We start from the raw sequence: 21,155 nt of genomic DNA, 5'->3' as shown, positions 1-21,155 counted from the left end.
ATTGTCAATGTAAAGATATAGAGGAGAAATGTCTACCTGAGCAGAGAATGCAGTCTCTCTCTCCACATGTTGTAATCAGAGCTTCTGTCCTTTTAGTGCATGTGTGCGTGCCCCACTGGCTAGCTCAAGGCTGCCGCTCTGCACTGGTCTCATACGGCGATTACAGCTGATAACGCCGTCCTGACCGACAGCGTCGGCGTGGAAGCGTAGCCCCCACAATGCGGTACAGGTAAACACTGTTAGCTTTGTCAGAATTATTGCAGTAGTTTGTACTGCTAGCGCTGTTAGCACCGTTAGCTACTAGCCACCGGCTCAGCCATTGCCATGTTGAGAGCCATTGAGAGGCAATAGAAACGCTCCCAAATATCACATTTGACAATATGGAAGGCAATAAAGAGTTTGTCGTCTTGGTTCAGACTACGGAGCCTCTGTGGCATTATTTTATTACCTTCATATGTATAGGCGCAACTGCTCCTTTGAGCTGTAGATGGAGCCTTCATTTTCCCGGGAGATCGTACCCGGTGGCAGACAGAATTGCATAGTGAAAGCGAGGCTTATAGGGAACTGAAGCCTATGGTGTCATTATTCTATAGCCATTACATTGTGCAATCAACATTTACTTCATAAGGATAAGTTGAAATAAAAAACTTGTTTATAGACACTTTAAGTCAGTGTAGCATGTTTCATATTATAGTGGAAACACTGAGTGACACCATCATCTAACTCATGGCAAGAAAGTGAATAAGCATATTTCCCAAAATGTTGAACTATCCTTTAAGGTTTGTATGTTGTTGCATGTGTTCTGTAACAACCACTCTCTCTTTCTTTGTGCTCTTACAGGTGGTGGCGTCTGTATTCAACTTAATTTAAAATGTTTTTTCCTATTAGACTCTGATAGTGACGATACTTAAAATTATGGACTGTACATGATGCCGTTGGTGAATTTCTTCATTTTCAGTCTATTAAAGGTATAAATGGGATATCTGAAATGCTCATAAAAATATGTATTTGACTGAAAAGTGAACAGACATGCGTCCTGAATTTCCTTGTATGCGTGTACTCTAAAGACATTGACATTCCTAAGTAATCTGTATTGACAAAATCATTTTTAAAAAATATGTTTTCTTTATTACTGTTTGTCACAAGCATGCATCTACTGTACAACCAATATTTCTTAAACTAAGCAAGTCTGGTTGGTGCACTTCTCACTTATTTCCAATTTATATACTTTTTGCATGTTTGGATAATTGGATTTTTAGATTAACTGTTCATGTCAACATATGTTGGAAAGCGAATCAAGCAGTTTGTTAAGAAGCCACAGTGCGTATAATTGTAGAATATGAACACAACCTGTTTTTGCTGCCTATTTTGTGGATAAAACTGAACAAGTTATGTCAAAAAATATTTTACTTACTCCTTTGTTTTCTTCTAGAATAAACCAGAAAGATTACAGCAGTACTCGCCTACCTTGGCAGCATGGCTGCCATCATATTTGCATTAGAAATACTAGAATAGAGGCAGTGGCAACCACTCACTGTCTTAAAGTAACTTTTTCAGTGTTGTCATGTGCAGAGCTATATGACTCCCTCTCCCTATGGCTATCCAGGTAAATTCATTAAACTATATGGTGTATTTAAACTAGCAAGGATTGGCACCACTTGGTGACCTAGACGAAACTGTAAATATTATCAGTATCAGGGGCATTTGTCACTTACCGTAATGTGAAGCTATACAGTATTACAGTATTTATTAGTGCATACATGTGTACAGCATGAGATACGCATTGCAGAATGTGAGACAACACCTAGCTGCTGTTAGTAGAACATTTGTGCGGAAGAACCTGAAGATCAATATTTTTTTAAAGATTATGTGAAAGAAAGGACCAAAATCCCACTGGAAAATTGTAAGAGATTAGCTTCATCATTTCAGTTAGTGTGTTTGATATTTGTTTCCACTTTATTGCACATAACCTTTTATGATTTCTTTATCTGTACAGTTTTGAATTAATAATATCAGGTTTATATTTCATAAATATTAATGAAAATAATTTATGTATATACTATATATTACACGGCTTTGTACTCGATTCTGATTGGTCAATCACGGCGTTTTACGGTCTGCTATTTCTTTATAACAGACCGTTGCTATGGGCGCAGTACTGATGTCGGACTCTGGAGGACCGTTTTTGAGTTAAATTATTGATTTCTTAAGTTAGTAGCCATGTAATAAGTGGGATATACATTATCCCTTACATATATATATGTGTGTGTGTGTATTTATATGTGTGTGTGTGTATATATATGTATATGTGTATATATATATGTGTATATATTCATGTGTGTGTGTGTGTATATATATGTGTGTATATATATGTGTGTGTGTTATGTATGGCATACCGTTCAGGAAATTATTATATATATATATAATGTGAAATTTGAGAATATTGAATGAATCCTGAATATATTGAATGAAACTCTGAGCAGCACCAATATCTGTACGGATAATGACCTAAAACCCAAGACGGGCTAATTGGGCTGCCCCAAGAAAACAATCATGTGGGCCTCAAAGGGCAAAACTACGGCAGGCCCCACAAGGGCTAACCCACGTGCCCACAGTGGGCTGCCCACAGAAAAATCTCATGGGGGCTCTAAAGGGCAAAATTGCTGTGGGGCCCACAAGGGCTTACCCACAGGGGGCCCGTGTGGGTTTTCTGTAGGCAAGTGCACAGTGGGCTGCCCACAGAAAAACATCATGGGGGCCCCAAAGGGCAAAACTGCTGCGGGCCCCACAAGGGCTAACCCACAGGGGGCCCGTGTGGGTTATTGTGGGCTAGCCCACAGAAAAACCTCATGGGGGCCCCAAAGGGCAAAACTGCTGCGGGGCCCGCATGGGCCAACCCACGGGGGGCCCACATGGGATTAGTGTGGGTTTGCCCCTGGCCACACTGCCCACAGTAAGCCCACACTTTCCCACAATGGGCCCGTACGGGCATGTTTGCTGGGTCCATAACTAGGTAATATTTCAACTCAACATTAGTTAGGAAAAATAATGTCAACAGAAAGTTGTTGTACTAGACCCCATGAGCCTTCCTGTAGTCGTTAGCCATTATGTTTGTTCATCAATCATGGAGGACTTGAGGACCATAGCGGAGGATTTCCATCGTCGCTGGAACTTCCCCAACTGTGTTGGCTCCATAGATGGCAAGCATGTTGTCATCAAGGCCCCCTCCAGTTGTAGATGCGCAGTACCGTTTCTGGGTGGTTGACATCGGCGGATACGGGAGAACCAGCGACGGTGTGTCTCTCCACAACTCCGCTTTTGGAGAGGGGCTCCGAGATGGCACCCTGGACCTCCCACAAGATGCTGTGGTTCCAGGAGCAGAGCACAGAGGCTCGCTGCCACATGTCTTTGTGGGAGATGAGGCCTTTCCCCTTCGCAGGAACCTGATGCGGGGGGGCGTGGAAAGCACGGAGGCTGTGGACACACATCATGAAAATGTTCAATGACTCCATTGCGAGTCAACAGAACTGAAGGATTGAGACTGAAGACTGAAGCAGGGTGAGTGTTAATCCAACATTTTATTATTTCACTCTCAAAGTCTCTGAGTCAGTTTCCTCACTGTGGACTGTAGAGGAGAGAAAAGTAGAATGAACTCAACAGTTTGATTCTTCTGTGAACACAAAGTCATGACTGGCTGAATAACACTCATTAAACCTGCCATAACCCAAGAAAACAAGCAGAGATTGAAAGACAGCTGACCAGGTGGATGCTGGATCGTTTTATGATATTGTGTGTGTGTGTGTGTGTGTGTGTGTGTGTGTGTGTGTGTGTGTGTGTGTGTGTGTGTGTGAAAGAGAGGTGTTAGTAACATCCCTGATCTAAGTACTTTCATCATTCTAGGTTGCGGCCAGTAGCAATAAAAAGAAGCGCTGCGATGTTTGTGGACCCAAGATGGACAGGTTTACACAGTATACATGCATCACGTGCAAGAAATACATATGCAACACACACACACACACACACACACACACACACACACACAGTAAAACTCTGCCCCTCATGTGTTGTATAGGCTGGCATGAATAGGCTATGTGTTCAATGGGGCTGATGTGTTGTGTAGACTGAAATTGATTTCTAATTATGTTAAAAAAAATAAACATCAATATATTAAAAACCTTGTTTCATTTATATTTGTTCAAAATAAACACGTTTTTTTCCACCCATACCTTGATTATAATTGATTTTTTCTTTTTTATTACATTTTATCACAAAAAACGAATAGCACTTTTCATTCATAAATGTTATCCTACAGAGGTAAATGGCAAATATGAACCATAAATCCTGTCTATATTGCTTGTAAATGGGATAAAGTAAACATCTGTTAAGTATTTTTACATAAATTGTTATGGCTGTATTGATTTAAAAACCCAATAATGGGGTGGGTCCACCAGACCCGTGAACATTGGCTGAGTAACAAAAACATGAACACCACACAAGGATTAACGTTGGTGTATATATATATATATATATTTATGCTCTTATGTAGGCCCTTTAATTGTATTTAATGCTCCTTGTGTGTATCTGTATTGTACGATTTATATCTGTTCTGTATGTGCTGCTACTATTTACATGAATTATTTTGTATATTAGCTTTAGCAAACTTTGGTAAAATACTTTTTTTTCAAGATAGCTGCTCTTTTTGTTATTTTACTTGTGGCTTCATAACTAGTTATATTAATTTATAATATGTGTTTTAAGTGAATGTGAATGGTGATTACCTTATCTACTACATATTTCATGACTACAACTCACATGCTAGGACTGATGGTTTCCACGTGAAAAACACTAGTAAAACAACTTTTCTATGTATTTCTTTTCTATTTACAGCTCCGACAGAAAATTATAGGACAGCTAAGCGGAAATTCAATTATTTGTCTTTTATTGAAGACTTTTTTCTGTCTAAATACTGAAGGGAAATGCTTGTTCATTTAGTGATGATGTTAGCGAAATATCTGTCTAGTAAAGTTATGTAATTGTTGGATATTAGAAAACAGGCTTCAGGTTTCTGTGACTCAGCACAACCTGAACAGAACGAATGGATTTGATTGCTCAACTCCTTCAATTTGATTAGTACGAGTAAAATCATAAGTTTCCGAGAAAAAAAGTCATAATATTATGAGAATAAAGTCATAATATTATGAAAGAAAAGTCATAACTTTACGAGAAAAAAAAGTCGTAACATTATGAGAATAATGTCAGAAGTTTATGAGAAAAAAAGTCGTTATATGATGAGAATTTCTCACAATTATGATACTCAGTTTTCCTTATTTCATTTTTATTTCATTTTACAGATTCAGTTCTTCTTCCAAATTATTATTTTTAAACTTTTTATTTTTCTTTTATTTATTTTTTCAGAATGTGTTTTCTGAATACCTCTCACTCAATATGAGCCTTCACAGCTCATGTTAGGTAAAAGGTCATGATGCATGATGTCTTTGGACAGTCGGAGGAAACCAGAACACCTGGAGGAAAACCCCCGCTGACACGGAGAGAACATGCAAACTCTACACCTCATATCGCATGAGGTGACGGTGCTACACCTCATATCGCATGAGGTGACGGTGTTACCACTCATATCTGTGACAGTGCGACACCTCATATCACATGAGGTGACGGTGCTACCACTCATATCTGTGACAGTGCTATACCTCATATTGCATGAGGTGACGGTGCTACACCTCATATCGCATGAGGTGACGTGCTACACCTCATATCGCATGAGGTGACGGTGCTACCACTTATATCTGTGACAGTGCGACACCTCATATCACATGAGGTGACGGTACTACCCCTCATATCGCATGAGGTGGCGGTGCTACCACTCATATCTGTGACAGTGCGACACCTCATATCACATGAGGTGACGGTACTACCCCTCATATCGCATGAGGTGACGGTGCTACACCTCATATCTGTGACGGTTCTACACCTCATATCGCATGAGGTGACGGTGCTACCACTCATATCTGTGACGGTGCTACACCTCATATCGCGTGAGGTGACGGTGCTACACCTCATATCTGTGACGTTCTACACCTCATATCGCATGAGGTGACGGTGCTACCACTCATATCTGTGACGGTGCTACACCTAATATATCGCATGAGGTGACGGTGCTACACCTCATATCGCATGAGGTGACGGTGCTACACCTCATATCGCATGAGGTGACGGTGCTACCAGTTATATCTGTGACAGTGCGACACCTCATATTGCATGAGGTGACGGTGCTACACCTCATATCGCATGAGGTGACGGTGCTACCACTTATATCTGTGACAGTGCAACACCTCATATCACATGAGGTGACGGTACTACCCCTCATATCGCATGAGGTGACGGTGCTACACCTCATATCGCATGAGGTGGCGGTGCTACCACTCATATCTGTGACATTGCGACACCTCATATCACATGAGGTGACGGTACTACCCCTCATATCGCATGAGGTGACGGTGCTACACCTCATATCTGTGACGGTTCTACACCTCATATCGCATGAGGTGACGGTGCTACCACTCATATCTGTGACGGTGCTACACCTCATATCGCATGAGGTGACGGTGCTACACCTCATATCTGTGACGGTTCTACACCTCATATCGCATGAGGTGACGGTGCTACCACTCATATCTGTGACGGTGCTACACCTCACATTGCATGAGGTGACGGTGCTACACTTAATATATCGCATGAGGTGACGGTGCTACCACTTATATCTGTGACGGTGCTACACCTCATATCGCATGAGGTGACGGTACCACCCCTCATATCGCATGAGGTGACGGTGCTACACCTCATATCTGTGACGGTTCTAAACCTCATATCGCATGAGGTGACGGTGCTAACACTCATATCTGTGACGGTGCTACACCTCATATCGCATGAGGTGACGGTACTACCCCTCATATCGCAGGTGAGGTGACGGTGCTACGCCTCATATCGCATGAGGTGACGGTGCTACCACTCATATCGCATGAGGTGACGGTGCTACCACTCATATCTGTGACTGTGCTACACCTAATATATCGCATGAGGTGACGGTGCTACACCTCATATCGCATGAGGTGACGGTGCTAAACCTAATATATCGCATGAGGTAACGGTGCTACACCTCATATCGCATGAGGTGACGGTGCTACACCTAATATATCGCATGAGGTGACGGTGCTACACCTCATATCGCATGAGGTGACGGTGCTACCACTCATATCTGTGACGGTGCTACACCTCACATTGCATGAGGTGACGGTGCTACACTTAATATATCGCATGAGGTGACGGTGCTACCACTCATATCTGTGACATTGCGACACCTCATATCACATGAGGTGACGGTACTACCCCTCATATCGCATGAGGTGACGGTGCTACACCTCATATCTGTGACGGTTCTACACCTCATATCGCATGAGGTGACGGTGCTACCACTCATATCTGTGACGGTGCTACACCTCATATCGCGTGAGGTGACGGTGCTACACCTCATATCTGTGACGGTTCTACACCTCATATCGCATGAGGTGACGGTGCTACCACTCATATCTGTGACGGTGCTACACCTCACATTGCATGAGGTGACGGTGCTACACTTAATATATCGCATGAGGTGACGGTGCTACCACTTATATCTGTGACGGTGCTACACCTCATATCGCATGAGGTGACGGTACCACCCCTCATATCGCATGAGGTGACGGTGCTACACCTCATATCTGTGACGGTTCTAAACCTCATATCGCATGAGGTGACGGTGCTAACACTCATATCTGTGACGGTGCTACACCTCATATCGCATGAGGTGACGGTACTACCCCTCATATCGCAGGTGAGGTGACGGTGCTACGCCTCATATCGCATGAGGTGACGGTGCTACCACTCATATCGCATGAGGTGACGGTGCTACCACTCATATCTGTGACTGTGCTACACCTAATATATCGCATGAGGTGACGGTGCTACACCTCATATCGCATGAGGTGACGGTGCTAAACCTAATATATCGCATGAGGTAACGGTGCTACACCTCATATCGCATGAGGTGACGGTGCTACACCTAATATATCGCATGAGGTGACGGTGCTACACCTCATATCGCATGAGGTGACGGTGCTACCACTCATATCTGTGACGGTGCTACACCTCACATTGCATGAGGTGACGGTGCTACACTTAATATATCGCATGAGGTGACGGTGCTACCACTCATATCTGTGACGGTGCTACACCTCATATCGCATGAGGTGACGGTACCACCCCTCATATCGCATGAGGTGATGGTACCACCCCTCATATCGCATGAGGTGACGGTGCTACACCTCATATCTGTGACGGTTCTAAACCTCATATCGCATGAGGTGATGGTGCTACCACTCATATATGTGAAGGTGCTACACCTCATATCGCATGAGGTGACGGTACCACCCCTCATATCGCATGAGGTGACGGAGCTACACCTCATATCTGTGACAGTTCTACACCTCATATCTGTGACGGTGCTACACCTCATATCGCATGAGGTGACGGTACTACCCCTCATATCGCATGAGGTGACGGTGCTACACCTCATATCTGTGACGGTGCTACACCTCATATCGCATATAATCATATGAGGTACAGCTCTGTCACCCCATGTGATATGACGGTGCTACACCTCATCACGGTGCTACACCTCATATCTATAGGTGACAATGTCCATGTGAGATGATTTGATAGGCCACTACACCCACGATGGCGATGCCAGCACACCAAGCTACTTTCCGTAGAACGTTAGCAGTGCTGGGCCACCAACTTGTTTCGTGATCCTCATCAGCTGGAGCCTTTGGGAGGTTCTCATGTGTCTGATCCTCATCAGTTGGAGCCTTTGGGAGGTTCTCATGTGTCTGATCCTCAGCAGCTGGAGCCTTTGGGAGGTTCTCATGTGTCTGATCCTCATCAGTTGGAGCCTTTGGGAGGTTCTCATGTGTCTGATCCTCAGCAGCTGGAGCCTTTGGGAGGTTCTCATGTGTCTGATCCTCATCAGCTAGAGTTGGGATAGCTGTCCTCTGGAGATCTGTCCTCAGGAGATCTGTCCTCAGGAGAATTCCCTCGTTTTTGGCCTCTGTCAGCAATCTGTCATTCATAAGGCTGGTTGGTTTGAAAGGGAGCCCCTCTAACTCCTTTGGCACACTGACAGGACGTGATGCTGCCATCTCTGAAATCCGCTGCTCCTTCAGGAGATCTGTGTTCAGGGGAGGTGTTTTCACGCGAGGTGTGTTCAGGGTAGGTGGCTTCATGCAAGCTGGCTTCAAGTAAGATATCATCTCTTGAGCTGATTTTTTCTGGATATTTAAGTTCAAGTGAGGTCTCTTCAAGGGATGAAGTGACCCTCTTCCGAAATAGGGGGGACGTGATGCTGCCCTCTCTGAAATCTGCTGCTCTGTCCTCAGGAGATCTGTGTTGTCTTTTTTGTCATTGTTGTCTTCATTGTGTTCGTTGTGTTCGTTGTGTTCGTTGTGTGTCGGCAATATGTTCCGAACTCTGAAGTATTCGAGAAAGTGCTCCATTGTCCCCCTTTGCCAAATTGAAGGCGTGACGTATTGCTGCAGTCTCAGGAATCTTCTGCTCTATTGACTCAGTAACCACTTCATATGCCTATTGGTAAGATTTCTCTGAACTGATGGCTTTGATGGCTTTGTGACATCATTCGGAATTTGGCTCTGTGACATCATTCGGAATTTGGCTTTGTGACATCATTCGGAATTTGGCTCTGTGACATCATTCAGAATTTGGCTTTGTGACGTCATGATTAAAGGCAGCAGGTGCAGCCTCTTTCAATAAGCCTTGCATGTGATGTCACATCATGACATCATGACATTCTATGCACAGACGTTCTGCGCACCTGCGCATGCCCCATGGAATGTCTCCTGAGCGCAGCAGCTGTGTAACAATGATGTGAGAAACATGAGCCTCCCTCCACCTCCTCCACCCTCTCTGTCCTCGCCTCAGTCCTCAGTCCAAAAGTCAAGAGAGATTGTGTTATTTCCAAAAATCACTACATGTTTTTATCTAACCAAATATTCTGCTTCAGTCCATATTTTTCGTCGTTCAGCCCTTCAAAAACAGCAGTTTCACTGCGGTTAAAAACGGCTTTCTCTCCCACACACACCTGTAACGGGGCGGTCCAGCAGCAATCCAACAGCACCATAAATTACATTTATATAAATATAAATAACAATGAAAACAGCTGGCAGACCCAGAAAATGAAGAAGACATTTAGAAACATCCCAGTCACGTCAATAAAACAAGAGGTTTGATCAAGTTGAACCTTTTTAACATCCCCGGACTACCACTGAATCAAATATATCAAACAATCATCAAATGTGAACCCTCTGAACAGCAGAACTTCAGCTTTTGTTTCATATTTACAGCTCTGACAGAAAATTATAAGACAGCTAAACAGAAATGTAATTCTTTTTTTTTTATTGATTATATTTATTGAAACCAATTAGCTTTTAAGTGGGAGGAAACCGGAGCACCTGGAGAAAAACCCACAGCACCCAAGTAGACAGCAGACAAACTCACAAAGGCTCAGGAAGTCACATCCTCGCCTGTGAGCTCACACTGCTGACCACTAAGGTGGGAGACCATTCACTGGTCCTGGTCCTACAGAGCTCTGTAGGCCTCTATAACACAGAGACCCTTCACTGGTCTCTGTGTTATAGAGCTCTGTAGTTCTCTATAGGACAGAGACCATTCACTGGTCCTGGTCCTAAAGAGCTCAGTAGGCCCCTGTAGGACACCGACCATTCACGGGTTCAGGTCCTACAGAGTTCTTCTTGGGTTTGACGGGTGCGGTGAAGGTCTTGGTGATGACTTTGCCCACACGGGAGAAGAAGCTCCAGATGGGGCTACGTGTCTTTGGTGGTGTCAACAGCGTTTCCTTGAAAATCTTGCCAATATACCCTTCACGCATCCTCATCATAGCCAGCACGCAGTCTGCATCGCCACAGTTCTTGAGCAAGGTCTTGTAGATGGCTTTGTCAAGGTCGTCCACTATCTCTGGGGTGAGTTCAACATCTAACCCTTTGATTTCGGCCCATATCTCTTCGACCAGTAGTGGAATGATGGTCACCTGGCTTCCACATTCAAAGTTCACCTTTGTTTTGCTGAAGGCCCGGGTAACGAGCTTCTCCACAACGATCAATACAGCTGTTTTTTGGATCGATGCGTGTTTTTCCCGAGCTGGTGACAGAGCGTCCATCAGAGCCTGAGTGAACCTTTCACTGTGGAAGCCAAACTGAGTGGCCAGGCACCACCCCATCAGTCTCAGGAAACGCTGCACTTTGCCGTGTATGTAAGCGTACATGTTCTCACGTGATGGTAAAACATGCACTACCCTTGTCAGTGCTTCTGGGTTGATCTCACATGACTTTGTGATGTGATTGTAGAGGTATTCACAGAGTGCTTCTGTGAACACCAGGTCTTTGCCGCTGAAAATGTGCTGTAATCTATCAAGCACAGCCTCATTTCCAGCTTGTTGATCATCCTCTGGCAGAATTAGATCTTCAATAGCCTTACTGAAGGACTGGATTTATTCGTCGCTTTCAACTGTGGAGCTGGGTAAGAATCTATCCTTCAGCTCTTTTGCGACTGGATTTGCTAACAGTTTGGAAAACTGTTTGGCCAAAAAGATCTTTATCTTGGCCGGCACTTCTTTCCAGAGCAGTTGGACCCGTTTTTCAGATTCTGGGCTGGTACTTGCAGAATCTTTCTCAACCAGTTCATCGACTGACTTTGCGATGTCTTTTGCAAAACTTTCAGTCTCTCTGTCGGTGTCGGATTGCAGCAGCTCACGCTCAGAGACCTCCATGATATCCAGAAAAGGTCCTGCGAGTTCACCGAGCTCTTTCCCAATCAGTTCTTCGACGATACCGGTTGGTGTGGTCGAGTTATCCTCTGACCTTCTTGAGAACGTTTCCTTGGTTTCCAGAGATCCGTCCTGATATTGATGTCCTGATCGACGAGGTGTCAACACAGCTCTCATCTTGGCCATGAATGCTTTAAAGCTGCAGGAGACGTGACGGACCATTTCGGTGAGTCTGTCAGAGCTGTTGCCCGATTTGTTGTCTGATGAGCTGTTGACCCTTTCTGCGACGTCTTCAGCAATCAAGTCGGCCAAGATTTTTGTGCCCTCACAGTTGACTTGGACGTTTACCTTCAGGACCACAGCAAGAACCCGATGGAGCGTATCGCCCAGACTGGACCGGACAACCTCAGACGTGATGGCATTCACGTCGTCAGTCTCCGAAATGCATTTTGTCACTAAGGCGATGATGTCCTGAACCAGTTTTGCCAACAGAATTTCTGTGCCGGAATCAGGTTCCCCTCGTTTCAGCATAGCCTGCTGTTGCACTGTCAAACTTCCTAAGAAGGTTTTGAACAGTGGACGAACATCCTGCTCTCTGATCTCTGGTGTTGTCTGTGAACTTCTTGTATTGGTGGCCATTGCGAATAAAGGATTATCTTCAATGTCTTGACTAGAAGCGTTGTTGTACATGTGAACTCTTTGATTAAACTGTCAGAAATGGGATTTTTTGGTTAATTCTCTCCTACTTGTGAAATTTTCATCAAAGCCACTTTAGATTCTGACGTCACTGATCACAGCTGGCTCCGATCTGACGTCATACTTCAGAGGAATGTCCGCTAAACTCCGCCCAACAGCGGCTGGCAACGGTTGCTAGGCAACGGCGGCCTCCTCTGGCAGCTTGTGGTGACTTACCAACACGAGATAAAAGTACAGTAACAGTTTGATCATCTTGTTTTATCCTGTTTATGGCAAAACAGCTGAATGGAAATACGCGATGTGCGGTCGCCAAACTCGGTTAAAAAACTACGGTAGTTAAATCAGGCTTGCTCCTGTTTGTCTATTGTTGTGGGAGAAGACGAGCGACGTGGAGACGGTTGAAGAAGTTAAAACTGAACCGGAATAAGTGATGTATTGTGTATTGTCGCCGAGTTGACAACTGGACTCTGCCGATCCTCAGACAACTAACCCGCGTCTCTCTCAAGGTATGGAAAGTAGGTCAGAGCTAACGAAACCTTAAATTGACTGTTTTCTGGATGGAGTTTGGTTTTGGGCGTTTTCACGCAGAGAACAGACCAGAGTAATAGTTTCTCAAAGACAGCCAGGTAATAATAAACGTGTGCAGAATGAAAGACGACGGTTAATACAAGGCTAATATCTTCATATATGTATTTACAGATATCTTGCAACAGGCGACTCATTCCACACGATAGCCTTAAATTATCGTGTGGGGGACTGCACAGTGGGCAGGATCGTGAGGGATGTGGCAGCAGCTATCTGGGATTCCATGGTGAGTGAGGTGATGCCTACTCCAACCATGGAGGACTGGAGGACCATAGCGGAGGATTTCCATCATCGCTGGAACTTCCCCAACTGTGTTGGCTCCATAGATGGCAAGCATGTTGTCATCAAGGCCCCCTCCAGTTGTAGATGCGCAGTACCGTTTCTGGGTGGTTGACATCGGCGGATACGGGAGAACCAGCGACGGTGTGTCTCTCCACAACTCCGTTTTTGGAGAGGGGCTCCGAGATGGCACCCTGGACCTCCCACAAGATGCTGTGGTTCCAGGAGCAGAGCACAGAGGCTCGCTGCCACATGTCTTTGTGGGAGATGAGGCCTTTCCCCTTCGCAGGAACCTGATGCGGGGGGGCGTGGAAAGCACGGAGGCTGTGGACACACATCATGAAAGTTTTCAATGACTCTATTGCGAGTCAACAGAACTGAAGGATTGAGACTGAAGACTGAAGCAGGGTGAGTGTTAATCCAACATTTTATTATTTCACTCTCAAAGTCTCTGAGTCAGTTTCCTCACTGTGGACTGTAGAGGAGAGAAAAGTAGAATGAACTCAACAGTTTGATTCTTCTGTGAACACAAAGTTTTGACTGGCTGAATAATACTCATTAAACCTGCCGTAACCCAAGAAAACAAGCAGAGATTGAAAGACAACTGACCAGGTGGATGCTGGATCGTTTTATTATATTGTGTGTGTGTGTGTGTGTGTGTGTGTGTGTGTGAGAAAGAGAGGTGTTAGTAACATCCCTGATCTAAGTACTTTCATCATTCTAGGTTGCGGCCAGTAGCAACAAAAAGAAGCGCTGCGATGTGTGTGGACCCAAGATGGACAGGAAGACACAGTATACATGCATCACGTGCAAGAAATACATATGCAACACACACACACACACACACAGAGTAAAACTCTGCCCCTCATGTGTTGTATAGGCTGGCATGAATAGGCTATGTGTTCAATGGGGCTGATGTGTTGTGTAGACTGAAATTGATTTCTAATTAAGTTAAAAAAATAAACATCAATATATTAAAAACCTTGTTTCATTTATATTTGTTCAAGATAAACACGTTTTTTTCCACCCATACCTTGATTATAATTGATTTTTTATTTTTTATTACATTTTATCACAAAAAACGAATAGCACTTTTCATTCATAAATGTTATCCTACAGAGGTAAATGGCAAATATGAACCATAAATCCTGTCTATATTGCTTGTAAATGGGATAAAGTAAACATCTGTTAAGTATTTTTACATAAATTGTTATGGCTGTATTGATTTAAAAACCCAATAATGGGGTGGGTCCACCAGACCCGCGAACATTGGCTAAGTAACAAAAACATGAACACCACACAAGGATTAACGTTGGTGTATATATATGCATATATATATTTATGCTCTTATGTAGGCCCTTTAATTGTATTTAATGCTCCTTGTGTGTATCTGTATTGTACCATTTATATCTGTTCTGTATGTGCTGCTACTATTTACATGAATTATTTTGTATATTAGCTTTAGCAAACTTTGGTAAAATACTTTTTTTTCAAGATAGCTGCTCTTTTTGTTATTTTACTTTACTTGTGGCTTCATAACTAGTTATATTAATTTATAATATGTGTTTTAAGTGAATGTGAATGGGGATTACCTTATCTACTACATATTTCATGACTACAACTCACATGCTAGGACTGATGGTTTCCACGTGAAAAACACTAGTAAAACAACTTTTCTATGTATTTCTTTTCTATTTACAGCTCCGACAGAAAATTATAGGACAGCTAAGCGGAAATTCAATTATTTGTCTTTTATTGAAGACTTTTTTAGAAAAACACACAGCACCCAAGTAGACAGCAGACAAACTCACAAAGGCTCAGGAAGTCACATCCTCGCCTCTGAGCTCACACTGCTGACCACTAAGGTGGGAGACCATTCACTGGTGCTGGTCCTACAGAGCTCTGTAGGCCTCTATAGGACGGAGATCATTCAGTGGTCCTGGTCCTACAGAGCTCTGTAGGCCTCTATAGGACGGAGATCATTCAGTGGTCCTGGTCCTACAGAGCTCTGTAGGCCTCTATAGGACAGAGACCATACACGGGTCTTGGTCCTACAGAGTTCCTCTTGGTTCCGACGGGTGCGGTGAAGGTCTTGGTGATGGCTTTGCCCACACGGGAGAAGAAGTTGCAGATGGGGCTACATCTCTTTGGTGGTGTCAACAGCGTTTCCTTGACAATCTTGCCAATATACCCTTCACTCATCCTCATCATAGCCAGCCCGTCAACTCTTCCAAGTTTGTGTTCACGGCCGACACATCCCTGGTTTCCTACGTGCCAAAGAAAGACAAAAATGTGGTACTCATGAGTACACTGCATAGGGATGGGAGAATCTGTGGCCAGCAGCATCAAAAAACAGAAATCATCATGGATTATAATGCCAAAAAAAGGAGGGGTGGACAACATGGACAAACTGGTGACTTGCTACAGCTGCAAAAGGAGAACCCTCCGCTGGCCACTTGTGATATTTTTCAACATCTTGGACATCTCAGCGTACAACGCTTTTGTCATCTGGATGACGTTGAACCCAGATTGGAACAGAAGGAATTGCTCCAGAGGAGACGGGTCTTTCTCGAGGAGCTGGGCAAGGCATTGGTGAGACCTCAAATCCAGAGAAGACAACGTATCCCAAGACCCCCTGCTTCTGCAGCCATTGTGAGGAGGATTCAGGAGGAGGATGCTGGTGCCCCATCTGCCCAAGCCGGAGTGTGTGTGTGTGTGTGTGTGTGTGTGTGAAAGAGAGGTGTTAGTAACATCCCTGATACTTTCATCATTCTAGGTTGCGGCCAGTAGCAACAAAAGGAAGCGCTGCGATGTTTGTGGACCCAAGATGGACAGGTTTACACAGTATACATGCATCACGTGCAAGAAATACATATGCAACACACACACACACACACACACACATTCACACACACACACACACACACACATAGTAAAACTCTGCCCCTCATGTGTTGTATAGGCTGGCATGAATAGGCTATGTGTTCAATGGGGCTGATGTGTTGTGTAGACTGAAATTGATTTCTAATTAAGTTAAAAAAATAAACATCAATATATTAAAAACCTTGTTTCATTTATATTTGTTCAAGATAAACACGTTTTTTTCCACCCATACCTTGATTATAATTGATTTTTCTTTTTTATTACATTTTATCACAAAAAACGAATAGCACTTTTCATTCATAAATGTTATCCTACAGAGGTAAATGGCAAATATGAACCATAAATCCTGTCTATATTGCTTGTAAATGGGATAAAGTAAACATCTGTTAAGTATTTTTACATAAATTGTTATGGCTGTATTGATTTAAAAACCCAATAATGGGATGGGTCCACCAGACCCGTGAACATTGGCTGAGTAACAAAAACATGAACACCACACATTGGTGTCTGTTGGTGTCTGTCTGTCCAGGGCTTTAGATAATCACATGTTTTAGCATCTCCAAAGCTCTCCTCTGCTGCTGTCTAAATACTGAAGGGAAATACTTGTTCATTTAGTGATGATGTTAGCGAAATATCTGTCTAGTAAAGTTATGTAATTGTTGGATATTAGAAAACAGGATTCAGGTTTCTGTGACTCAGCACAACCTGAACAGAACAAATGGATTTGATTGCTCGACTCCTTCAATTTGATTAGTACGAGTAAAATCATAAGTTTCCGAGAAAAAAAGTCATAATATTATGAGAATAAAGTCATAATATTATGAAAGAAAAGTCATAACTTTACGAGAAAAATAGTCGAAACATTATCAGAATAATGTCAGAAGTTTATGAGAAAAAAAGTCGTTATATGATGAGAATTTCTCACAATTATGATACTCAGTTTTCCTTATTTCATTTTTATTTAATTTCACAGATTCAGTTCTTCTTCCAAATTATTATTTTTAAAATTTTTATTTTTCTTTTATTTATTTTTTCAGAATGTGTTTTCTGAATACCTCTCACTCAATATGAGCCTTCACAGCTCATGTTAGGTAAAAGGTCATGATGCATGATGTCTTTGGACAGTCGGAGGAAACCAGAACACCTGGAGGAAAACCCCCGCTTACACGGAGAGAACATGCAAACTCTACACCTCATATCGCATGAGGTGACGGTGCTACACCTCATATCGCATGAGGTGACGGTGTTACCACTCATATCTGTGACAGTGCTACACCTCATATTGCATGAGGTGACGGTGCTACACCTCATATCGCATGAGGTGACGGTGCTACACCTCATATCGCATGAGGTGGCGGTGCTACCATTCATATCTGTGACAGTGCGACACCTCATATCACATGAGGTGACGGTACTACCCCTCATATCGCATGAGGTGGCGGTGCTACCACTCATATCTGTGACAGTGCGACACCTCATATCACATGAGGTGACGGTACTACCCCTCATATCGCATGAGGTGACGGTGCTACACCTCATATCTGTGACGGTTCTGCACCTCATATCGCATGAGGTGACGGTGCTACCACTCATATCTGTGACGGTGCTACACCTCATATCGCGTGAGGTGACGGTGCTACACCTCATATCGCATGAGGTGACGGTGCTAACACTCATATCTGTGACGGTGCTACACCTCATATCGCATGAGGTGACGGTACTACCCCTCATATCGCAGGTGAGGTGACGGTGCTACACCTCATATCGCATGAGGTGACGGTGCTACCACTCATATCGCATGAGGTGACGGTGCTACCACTCATATCTGTGACGGTGCTACACCTAATATATCGCATGAGGTGACGGTGCTACACCTCATATCGCATGAGGTGACGGTGCTACCACTCATATCTGTGATGATGCTACACCTCACATTGCATGAGGTGACGGTGCTACACCTAATATATCGCATGAGGTGACGGTACTACCCCTCATATCGCGTGAGGTGGCGGTGCTACCACTCATATCTGTGACAGTGCGACACCTCATATCACATGAGGTGACGGTACTACCCCTCATATCGCATGAGGTGACGGTGCTACACCTCATATCTGTGACGGTTCTACACCTCATATCGCATGAGGTGACGGTGCTACCACTCATATCTGTGACGGTGCTACACCTCATATCGCGTGAGGTGACGGTGCTACACCTCATATCTGTGACGTTCTACACCTCATATCGCATGAGGTGACGGTACTACCCCTCATATCGCAGGTGAGGTGACGGTGCTACACCTCATATCGCATGAGGTGACGGTGCTACCACTCATATCTGTGACGGTGCTACACCTAATATATCGCATGAGGTGACAGTGTTACACCTCATATCGCATGAGGTGACGGTGCTACACCTCATATCGCATGAGGTGATGGTGCTACCACTTATATCTGTGACAGTGCGACACCTCATATCACATGAGGTGACGGTACTACCCCTCATATCGCATGAGGTGACGGTGCTACACCTCATATCGCATGAGGTGGCGGTGCTACCACTCATATCTGTGACAGTGCGACACCTCATATCACATGAGGTGACGGTACTACCCCTCATATCGCATGAGGTGACGGTGCTACACCTCATATCTGTGACGGTTCTACACCTCATATCGCATGAGGTGATGGTGCTACCACTCATATCTGTGACGGTGCGACACCTCATATCGCGTGAGTTGATGGTGCTACACCTCATATCTGTGACGGTTCTACACCTCATATCGCATGAGGTGACGGTGCTAACACTCATATCTGTGACGGTGCTACACCTCATATCGCATGAGGTGACGGTACTACCCCTCATATCGCAGGTAAGGTGACGGTGCTACGCCTCATATCGCATGAGGTGACGGTGCTACCACTCATATCGCATGAGGTGACGGTGCTACCACTCATATCTGTGACGGTGCTACACCTAATATATCGCATGAGGTGACGGTGCTACACCTCATATCGCATGAGGTGACGGTGCTACACCTAATATATCGCATGAGGTAACGGTGCTACACCTCATATCGCATGAGGTGACGGTGCTACACCTCATATCGCATGAGGTGACGGTGCTACACCTAATATATCGTATGAGGTGACGGTGCTACACCTCATATCGCATGAGGTGACGGTGCTACACCTCATATCGCATGAGGTGACGGTGCTACCACTCATATCTGTGACGGTGCTACACCTCACATTGCATGAGGTGACGGTGCTACACTTAATATATCGCATGAGGTGACGGTGCTACCACTCATATCTGTGACGGTGCTACACCTCATATCGCATGAGGTGACGGTACCACCCCTCATATCGCATGAGGTGACGGTGCTACACCTCATATCTGTGACGGTTCTAAACCTCATATCGCATGAGGTGACGGTGCTAACACTCATATCTGTGACGGTGCTACACCTCATATCGCATGAGGTGACGGTACTACCCCTCATATCGCAGGTGAGGTGACGGTGCTACGCCTCATATCGCATGAGGTGACGGTGCTACCACTCATATCGCATGAGGTGACGGTGCTACCACTCATATCTGTGACGGTGCTACACCTAATATATCGCATGAGGTGACGGTGCTACACCTCATATCGCATGAGGTGACGGTGCTAAACCTAATATATCGCATGAGGTAACGGTGCTACACCTCATATCGCATGAGGTGACGGTGCTACACCTCATATCGCATGAGGTGACGGTACTACCCATCATATCGCAGGTGAGGTGACGGTGCTACACCTCATATATATGTGACGGTTCTACACCTCATATTGCATGAGGTGACGGTGCTACACCTCATATTGCATGAGGTGACGGTGCTACACCTCATATCGCATGAGGTGACGGTGCTACCACTCATATCGCATGAGGTGACGGTGCTACCACTCATATCTGTGACAGTGCGACACCTCATATCACATGAGGTGACGGTACTACCACTCATATCTGTGACGGTGCTACACCTCATATCGCATGAGGTGACGGTGCTACACCTCATATCTGTGACGGTTCTAAACCTCATATCGCATGAGGTGATGGTGCTACCACTCATATATGTGAAGGTGCTACACCTCATATCGCATGAGGTGACGGTACCACCCCTCATATCGCATGAGGTGACGGTGCTACACCTCATATCTGTGACGGTTCTACACCTCATATCTGTGACGGTGCTACACCTCATATCGCATGAGGTGACGGTACTACCCCTCATATCGCATGAGGTGACGGTGCTACACCTCATATCTGTGACGGTGCTACACCTCATATCGCATATAATCATATGAGGTACAGCTCTGTCACCCCATGTGATATGACGGTGCTACACCTCATCACGGTGCTACACCTCATATCTATAGGTGACAATGTCCATGTGAGATGATTTGATAGGCCACTACACCCACGATGGCGATGCCAGCACACCAAGCTACTTTCCGTAGAACGTTAGCAGTGCTGGGCCACCAACTTGTTTCGTGATCCTCGTCAGCTGGAGCCTTTGGGAGGTTCTCATGTGTCTGATCCTCATCAGCTGGAGCCTTTGGGAGGTTCTCATGTGTCTGATCCTCAGCAGCTGGAGCCTTTGGGAGGTTCTCATGTGTCTGATCCTCATCAGCTAGAGTTGGGATAGCTGTCCTCTGGAGATCTGTCCTCAGGAGATCTGTCCTCAGGAGAATTCCCTCGTTTTTGGCCTCTGTCAGCAATCTGTCATTCATAAGGCTGGTTGGTTTGAAAGGGAGCCCCTCT

At 44.6% G+C, this 21,155-nt stretch overlaps 3 protein-coding genes and 1 long non-coding RNA gene across 110 annotated transcripts in view; 2 read left to right on the top strand and 2 right to left on the bottom strand.

Moving 5' to 3' along the window:
* The first annotated feature begins 4,960 nt into the window (after nucleotides 1-4,960).
* On the top strand, nucleotides 4,961-20,736 carry LOC119499100 (dynein heavy chain-like). 50 transcript variants are annotated; one of them, XM_037788337.1, is made up of 22 exons: nucleotides 4,961-5,669; nucleotides 5,783-5,836; nucleotides 6,168-6,227; nucleotides 6,396-6,425; nucleotides 6,564-6,671; nucleotides 7,338-7,421; nucleotides 8,010-8,039; nucleotides 8,134-8,193; nucleotides 8,448-8,609; nucleotides 17,559-17,612; nucleotides 17,643-17,894; nucleotides 17,979-18,062; nucleotides 18,095-18,154; nucleotides 18,211-18,240; nucleotides 18,357-18,572; nucleotides 18,634-18,687; nucleotides 18,750-18,779; nucleotides 18,834-19,031; nucleotides 19,726-19,833; nucleotides 19,926-19,949; nucleotides 20,222-20,335; nucleotides 20,390-20,736. In XM_037788337.1, the coding sequence occupies exons 1-22, from the start codon at nucleotides 5,556-5,558 to the stop codon at nucleotides 20,696-20,698; spliced, it is 2,235 nt and encodes a 744-aa protein (XP_037644265.1). In that variant the 5' UTR covers nucleotides 4,961-5,555; the 3' UTR covers nucleotides 20,699-20,736. The 50 variants fall into 50 exon arrangements, with proteins under 50 accessions (XP_037644265.1, XP_037644250.1, XP_037644241.1 ...); XM_037788322.1 differs by lacking the exons at nucleotides 5,783-5,836; nucleotides 6,396-6,425 and adding exons at nucleotides 5,837-6,004; nucleotides 6,282-6,311 and having other exon boundaries at nucleotides 4,961-5,753; nucleotides 6,168-6,197; XM_037788313.1 differs by lacking the exons at nucleotides 5,783-5,836; nucleotides 6,396-6,425 and adding exons at nucleotides 5,837-6,004; nucleotides 6,282-6,365 and having other exon boundaries at nucleotides 4,961-5,753; nucleotides 6,168-6,197.
* On the bottom strand, nucleotides 5,852-20,819 carry LOC119499110. 50 transcript variants are annotated; one of them, XR_005209268.1, is made up of 22 exons: nucleotides 20,675-20,738; nucleotides 20,429-20,566; nucleotides 19,997-20,150; nucleotides 19,819-19,848; nucleotides 19,511-19,594; nucleotides 19,419-19,478; nucleotides 18,703-19,208; nucleotides 18,564-18,648; nucleotides 18,396-18,479; nucleotides 17,964-18,193; nucleotides 17,658-17,885; nucleotides 17,544-17,603; nucleotides 8,457-8,624; nucleotides 8,087-8,202; nucleotides 7,793-7,876; nucleotides 7,377-7,436; nucleotides 7,113-7,290; nucleotides 6,881-6,964; nucleotides 6,603-6,632; nucleotides 6,351-6,524; nucleotides 6,183-6,296; nucleotides 5,852-5,965 (listed from the first exon to the last, which is right to left on the bottom strand). It is a non-coding gene; the product is annotated as an uncharacterized LOC119499110 (long non-coding RNA). The 50 variants fall into 50 exon arrangements; XR_005209271.1 differs by lacking the exon at nucleotides 17,544-17,603 and having other exon boundaries at nucleotides 17,658-17,687; nucleotides 17,826-17,885; XR_005209284.1 differs by having other exon boundaries at nucleotides 17,544-17,627; nucleotides 17,826-17,909; nucleotides 17,994-18,193.
* On the bottom strand, nucleotides 8,648-9,747 carry LOC119499106. Its single transcript, XM_037788347.1, has 2 exons — nucleotides 9,006-9,747; nucleotides 8,648-8,879 (listed from the first exon to the last, which is right to left on the bottom strand). The coding sequence occupies exons 1-2, from the start codon at nucleotides 9,603-9,605 to the stop codon at nucleotides 8,739-8,741; spliced, it is 741 nt and encodes a 246-aa protein (XP_037644275.1). The 5' UTR covers nucleotides 9,606-9,747; the 3' UTR covers nucleotides 8,648-8,738.
* Nucleotides 10,399-21,155, top strand: part of LOC119499098 (E3 ubiquitin-protein ligase RNF31) — a 56,864-nt gene continuing 46,107 nt past the window's right edge. For 3 of the 9 annotated variants that reach the window (XM_037788295.1, XM_037788296.1, XM_037788290.1), the window contains exon 1: nucleotides 12,848-13,110. The gene's annotated coding sequence lies outside the window, so the exon portion shown is untranslated. The other 6 variants (XM_037788292.1, XM_037788289.1, XM_037788285.1 and 3 more) reach the window with 6 other exon arrangements.

This window comes from Sebastes umbrosus, chromosome 12, assembly GCF_015220745.1.
Source record: "Sebastes umbrosus isolate fSebUmb1 chromosome 12, fSebUmb1.pri, whole genome shotgun sequence".
NCBI classification, from domain to species: Eukaryota; Metazoa; Chordata; class Actinopteri; order Perciformes; family Sebastidae; genus Sebastes; species Sebastes umbrosus.
Note: the sequence above shows the minus strand (reverse complement) of the source record. Positions and strands in the feature narration are given on the sequence as shown.

What these genes read in the sequence shown, in the direction of transcription:
- LOC119499100 (XM_037788297.1), top strand. Translation starts at nt 5,556, where the DNA reads ATGCAAACTCTACACCTCATATCGCATGAGGTGACGGTGCTACACCTC. An exon ending in TACACCTCATATCGCATGAG is followed by an intron (nt 6,672 to 7,337) that starts GTGACGGTGCTA and finishes ATATCGCATGAG; the next exon opens with GTGACGGTGCTACCACTCAT. An exon ending in TACACCTCATATCGCATGAG is followed by an intron (nt 18,780 to 18,833) that starts GTGATGGTGCTA and finishes ATATCACATGAG; the next exon opens with GTGACGGTACTACCCCTCAT.
- LOC119499106 (XM_037788347.1), bottom strand. Translation starts at nt 9,605, where the DNA reads ATGGAGCACTTTCTCGAATACTTCAGAGTTCGGAACATATTGCCGACA. An exon ending in CACATGAGAACCTCCCAAAG is followed by an intron (nt 8,880 to 9,005) that starts GCTCCAACTGAT and finishes AACCTCCCAAAG; the next exon opens with GCTCCAGCTGATGAGGATCA.